The sequence below is a fragment of the Physeter macrocephalus genome, unplaced genomic scaffold, assembly GCF_002837175.3.
Source record: "Physeter macrocephalus isolate SW-GA unplaced genomic scaffold, ASM283717v5 random_1690, whole genome shotgun sequence".
Lineage (NCBI taxonomy): Eukaryota > Metazoa > Chordata > Mammalia > Artiodactyla > Physeteridae > Physeter > Physeter macrocephalus.
In genome coordinates, this window is record NW_021146426.1 from 10,355 (window position 1) to 16,589 (window position 6,235).

General features: G+C 58.1%; 1 protein-coding gene across 1 annotated transcript; it reads right to left on the bottom strand.

The window, feature by feature from the left end:
- Positions 1-338: 338 nt before the first annotated feature.
- On the bottom strand, positions 339-2,111 carry UBE2QL1 (ubiquitin conjugating enzyme E2 QL1). The gene has a single exon (XM_028486642.2). It carries the CDS (start codon positions 2,034-2,036, stop codon positions 1,221-1,223), a length of 816 nt encoding a protein of 271 aa, XP_028342443.1. The 5' UTR covers positions 2,037-2,111; the 3' UTR covers positions 339-1,220.
- Between the last annotated feature and the right edge of the window lie 4,124 nt (positions 2,112-6,235).

A 6,235-nucleotide genomic window follows, 5' to 3' on the forward strand; every position in this document is an offset into this window, starting at 1 on the left:
AAGCATTTCTGCAACATGTTTTTCCCCATCATTTGTATAAATCCTGATAATAACATAAACCGGGACCCTCTCCCACCCCCGTGGCTTGTATCGAATCACAGGCTCTTCACATCAGAGCCAGCGCTGAACCACAGGCTTCAGAGTGAATTTCGGATGTTAAAGCATTAAACCTCACCTTTCTAGAGCCGCCAGGTCCCTCCTATTTCGAACGCGAGAAATAAGCGGAAGCTAAACCCCAGAAAAGATGGACTAGCAACATAGTACTTGGTAACAACAGACCTCAGTCAAGAATTAAGTGACTTTCTCCACTGGAGTCATAATGCGATTTGCTTGGAATCCCAGGGGCCCCACCTCTAGTGAAATTGGCAGAACAAGCATTACTTGATTAGTGTGAAAGATCCTGCCGTGAAAGGGACAGAGGCAGGTGACAGGCGACTGATGGCTTCTGAAATGCTAGCTGTAGAAAGATCAAATCGAGGTCATTCCGGGTCTCCTAAACAAAACAGGGATTCTTCATAAATCTAAAAGACACCCGTATAAAATTATACTTTTATTAAGTAATGTTCAATAGCGATTTGGGAAAACATCAACCAACTTGAACATGATCAGGAGCATATAATGTGGGAAGATAAAACCATCGTGCCTCTTCCTGCAGCTTGGCGGGGGGGCAAATTTCAGAAGATTCTGCTCTCAAGTCCTCTGGGGTTTCTTTTGGTAAAGCTGCCGTCTGGTGCAATAGGTGAGAAGATTCAGGCACCAAGCCTGCCCCTGATTTCAGTATTCAGTTAAAAACCTTTAGTTCTGATAATGGATTTAACCCCCCGGAGCAGGGGGAACCCGAAGGAAGAAACAGGTCTGAGGGAGACCAAGACCTTGAACAACTACCCAGGAGGTGATGGTCCCGGAAGGAGTCAGGTACCATGCGTTTCGTTAAGGGCATCTGGCCTTGTCACACTCAAGCCACACCTCTGCCTCTCCAGTGAAATTTCTCAACAGCAAAATGTTCACCTTTGCGCTCCATGCTGGTCAGAAGGGAGCAGAGCAGGGGAGCAGATTCGCCAGCAAACAGCAGGCGCTCTGCAGAGCCCCCCACCTGCAGAGCACCCCTGAGTTGTTGGGGGGAAACCGTGTGTGTGTGGCAGGGAAGGGGGCAACAAACTGGGCTGGGTACTCAGATTCCTAAGTCCACGTGAAGTTCCACCCTCAGGGAGACTGTGGGGTCAGGAGTTGGGGGAGAAGCCAAGGAAAAGGAGAAGGGGGTAAACGGGAGAGGGAGGGGGAGGAGAGAGCGGAAGCCTGGGGCGGGGGCGGAGAAGGAGGAAAGGGAGAGAGCGAGAGGGGGGAAAGGGAGGAGCACGTGGGGACAGCGGGTTAGGAGATAAGGGCAGAGGGTAGAGGAGCAGAGCCGGAGGCGAGAAGCGACAGAGGAGAAAAGAGAGGAGGGTGTGCGGAGAGGGAGAGAGCGTATTCCAGAGAGACGGGGACCGACGGGAAACAAGCGGGAGACCCGCAGAGACGGGATGGAGAGGTAGGGAAAGAAGAAAACGCTCAGGGAAGAGAAGCGGAGGCGCCCGGGAACGTCTCCCCTTGGCAGGCCGGGGTAGAGGCACCGCCCCGCGCGCACCAGGAGCGAGAGGGCCGAGGGGCCAGCCCCGCGCGCCCCCGGCCTCCGCCCCGCTTACCTGGCCCTTGACCAGGCTGGCGGCGAACTGGCGCATGACGGCCTCCACGGTGTAGGCGCTGGACCAGCCGCGCGGCGTGAGCAGCTCCATGCAGATGGCGCCGCCGTCCAGCACGTAGCCGTTCTCCAGGCGCGGGCTGAGCACCCGCATGAAGGGCGGCGAGAAGGGGAAGTTGTCGGGGAAGGTGAGGTTGAGCAGGATGAACTCGGTGTTGGTCTCCTTCATGTCCTGCCACAGCACCGAGTCCTTGTCCACCTGGTGCAGCTTCACGTTCCAGTCGAAGAGGCTCTCGTCCACCAGCTCCACGGAGATGAAGCGGTCGCTGAGGCGCGCGATGTCCTGCAGCTCCTTCATGAGCCGCCGGCTGCGCACCTGCGTGCAGTGCTGCTGGCGCGCCGCGGGCACCAGGCTGCCGCCCGCCCCCGCCGCCGCCGCGCGCCTGCCCTTGCCCTTGCCGGGTCCGGGGCTGGCGTCGCCCGCGCCCCCGGCGGGGTGCTGCTGCTGCGGCTTGTGGCCGCCGCTCTTGGCGCCGCCTTTGCCGCGCAGCGACGCGCTCTGCTGGCCGCCGCCGCCGCCGCCGCCGCGGTGGTTGTGGTGATGCTTGGGGTCCTCGGTGTCCCGGTTGTGCAGGCGGATGAGCCCGATTTTGCGGAGCAGCGTGGCCATTTTAGGCTCGGCGCCGGCGCGGGCTTCCCCTCGGCTCCTGCCCCCGGAGCCCGAGAGCCGGGGCGCGGGGGGCGCGGGGCGGCGGCGACCGGCGACCGCTCAGCGGGGCGCGGCGCGGGCCACCCCTGGCGCCGGCGGCCGTGGCGCAGCCGAGCGGGCAGCAAGCGCGCTCGCCGGCCGCTGGGTCGCCGCTGTCATAGGACGGGGCCCGCTCTGGCTCGGGCTCCAGACGCCCGGGGAGGGGAAGCGTGGAGGGGACGCGCCGCGGCGGGCCGTCCCCCGGCCGTCCCTGCGCGCAGCCCCCCGGAGCCTGGTGTCCGCGGTCCTTTGTGAGCGGCCGCAGCCGGGCTGGCTTCGAGTCCGAGCGCCGCCTCGGGGCGCGCCGAGCCGTCCGCAGCGCCCCGAAGGCAGCGAGGCGGCCGCGGGCTCGCGCCGTGCGCGCCCGCCGGGCCGTGCTGCGCTGGCCGCTACCGCGGGGCCCCGACCGCCGCCGCCGCCGCCGCGGCTGCTGACATTGCAAAGGCGGCCGCGGGCTCGCGCCGTGCGCGCCCGCCGGGCCGTGCTGCGCTGGCCGCTACCGCGGGGCCCCGACCGCCGCCGCCGCCGCCGCGGCTGCTGACATTGCAAAGGCGGCTGCTCAGTCTGAGCCGAGCGCGGCGCGGAGGGGGCGGTCCTGCCGGCCGGGGAGGGGGGCGCGGGGCGGGGCCGCGGGACTGCCTGCGCCGCGCCGCTCCCCCGCCGCCCGCCAGCCGCCCGGCTCCCGCGGCGACACGCGCACGGCCGCTGGGGGGAGACATCGGCGCGCGCCGGGCTGCGGGGGGGCGCCGCGCGGAGCCGACCGGCCGGCCGGAGCGGAGCGAGGCTGGGGAGCAGGGCGAGAAGGGGCATATGTGTGTGCGCGCGCTAATGAGGGTCTCAGAGGCTCCGGGTCCTTCTGCCTGGGGTCCAGGCTCGGCCCCCGGCCCGAGCCTCCGACCTCGCTTAACCTAGTTGGAGCAATCCGGAGGGGAAGGGGCGTCGGGGAAGGATGGAAAGCAGCCTGTTTACTGATTCCCGCGTGTACCAGATGGAGCCTGGTGTCCCCCCCCGCAATCCTGGACCGGGGTCTGCGGAACCAGTGCTCTCCTAAGCACTGATCAAAGAATCAGGGCCTGGGGAGGAGGATGCGGGAAGCGTGCTCTCCGCAACCCCCTAAAGAACCCCTCGAGTCCCGACTTTAAAGGATGACCGTTCCGCGAATTCACCCCTGCGACCGGGCCCGGCTCCTCTCCTCCCCGCCACGCCAGGGGGGTCCCTGCGTTCCGAAAGGGGAAGGAAGGGACCACGGGGCACTGGCTTTCGAGTCGTTTCCAAGAGGTTGCGGGGAAACGCATCCGACTCCGGCGCCAGCGGGTGCTCAGGGCGCGGGGCGGGCCCTCTGCGGCCCCGGAGTCCCCGGTACCCGCGGGTAACCTCGGGACTGGCCGCGGAAGGGGTGGGGATCCTCCTTCAACTTGGACGCTTTCATCCCTCCCCTCCCCTTCTGCCTTTCACTCACTGAAACTTATTTTTATCCGGTGAAATTTCAAGCAAAAAGCACTTTCAGAGCCCCAGAAACTGGAACAGCCAGGGAAGCCGTGAAGAGTCCACCGTTTGCAGGAATCGCGCTTCCGCGCATGGTCTAGTGTGTGTGGCCCAGCTGCGCAATGGGGAGGGGCGGTGATGATGCCCGCAATATAGGAGGAATCACCCCGAAAACCCAAATGGCCAAGGACTGACTCCAGACTTCACCGCTGTTCCTGGTTTGGCTTTGATCTTGGGGAGCCTCTAAATTCATCAGCAGAGCGCGTTCATTCTGATGTCACCGTGGCGATTGTTTTTAAACGTCTTTACCATTTTCACTTTTTATAAATTATTAAAAATTTTCCCCGTGAAAAATAACTCTTCAGATCACCGCGGAAGTAAGTTCAGACCTAACGGGCCTGTGGTTCGGTTTTCTAGAGTTGCTTCCCGGTAGAGTGAGGTGCCGGCCAGTCCTCACCGGTTTGTGGCGAGGGCATGCAACCCTGGGACGTGGTCCCCTGGATCGGTGACTATATATAAAGGTGCCTTTCCGTGGAGGCTGTTTTCCAGTGGGTGGGAGTGGGCAGTGCAGCAGACCAGGCAAGACCAGTGGCTGGTGACCAAATCTCGGCTGCAACTGACTGAGACCTAGGTGTCCTGGTCTCATGGGCTTTTATGTGACCCGTTCTGTCCAGCTCTGATTTTTAAAAAGAGGTTGAGCAGGAAGATGACAATGTCTGTCTGTAAAGTACCCTGAGTTCATTGAACCTATGGGAAGAGGGGATGTGAGAAGATCGGGAGGTGACACTGGTGGGGACAGGCAGGCATTACATGTTTTATCATTTCACGGCCACAGAAGCCATCTCGGGTTTTATCTGAGCCATTTTATTGGTGAAGAAACTGTGTTTCAAAGAAGCTCAGCCGCTAGCCCAGCTCAGCCATGTGCTGGGACCTACATCCTTGTCCCTGTGCCTCCAAGCCCTGTGCTGTGGTCGACCAGCTGCCCCAGACAGTACACTGCACTGCAGGGTTTCCGCCGGGGTTGGCCTTCAGTCCCAGTCCCGGAGGTGGAGGTGAGAAAGTCTCCGCAGGTGTGACTGTCATCCCCACAGGCCAGCTGGCCTAGGGGGAGGCCTTGGAGAAACGCTTCCTACCTGAAGCAGGGGTGTCATCCAGTGTGGTTTGGGAATGGTTTAACTGACATCCCAGGCAGCCATCTGTAAGGGCTTTAATTCTGATTGGAAGTATTGTTAGGGTGATCATATAATTTATTCTTGGAATGCAGGGCTTTTTTTTTTTTTTTTTCCTGACAGTGAAAGGATCACACTTAATACTGATGCTGGGACAAGAGGCCAAAGCAGGACAGACTGATAGGTGAGATAAAGGTCATCTTAATTATTATCTACCTGTCATACTTTCAGCATCTCTGATCAACTCTTTAAAGGGCTAAAGGCAAATGTTAGTTAAAAATTGGAAACAACCTAAATTTACAACAATAGGGTAAGTGGAAGGTAAATTATACCTAATCCACTTGAGAGAATATTATGCAGCAATAACATTACAGTTATGAAGATTATATAGCAAAATGAAAATATTTATGATGTACATACTACTTTTAAGTAAGAAAGCAGAGTGCAAAATTATATACACACTATAGCTACAACTGCATAAAACTATGTGTAGGAAAAAAGACAAGAAGGAGGAAAATTGAAATGGTAACAATTATTACGTTAGTACAGGTAGGTATTCTCAACATACCCCCTCCTCAACCCTCCAGTCCACGGACTCAAACATTTGCTTCAGTGACGGGATGCTAGCAGCAGCAGTGGGAAGAAGGGCCCCCTCCTTTTCCTATCCCAGGAGATTCTAGAAATTTCCACGTCACCAGTGGAATGAATGGGCACCTACCCAGCTTAGCAATGTGTAGAGGTTGCATTTTGTTTTTAAAATTATTCTCTATTATTTGATTTTTCAAACACTCTGAAAAAGAATATATTGCAGTCACAATGAAAAAAATTGTTAGCAAGTTTTTTAAAATTAGCTTATTGGCGATTAAGTTTACAACATTAAGACAGTTGACTTGAGAGCGTCTAGCAAAATAAAATAATCTCTAAGGACAGCTGTGGTCTCTATCTCCTCCTCCCTTCGCAAGTAGTGATGGGGTGGGGAGGGGAACGGCTAGGGTATCTCTGCAGAGAGAGCTGAGGCCAATCTGCCATGAAGGGGAGAAAGGCAGGGAGGCAGGGAGGGAGGGAAGCTGGTTATCACTGTCGTCTGTCGTCTGGGAATCGTGTTGTACCCGCCAGTGATGCTCCCATGAGCATTTGAATCAATGGTGCCAGGGG

Excerpts from the sequence above, each read along its gene's own strand:
- UBE2QL1 (XM_028486642.2), bottom strand. The coding sequence starts at position 2,036 with ATGAAGGAGCTGCAGGACATCGCGCGCCTCAGCGACCGCTTCATCTCC.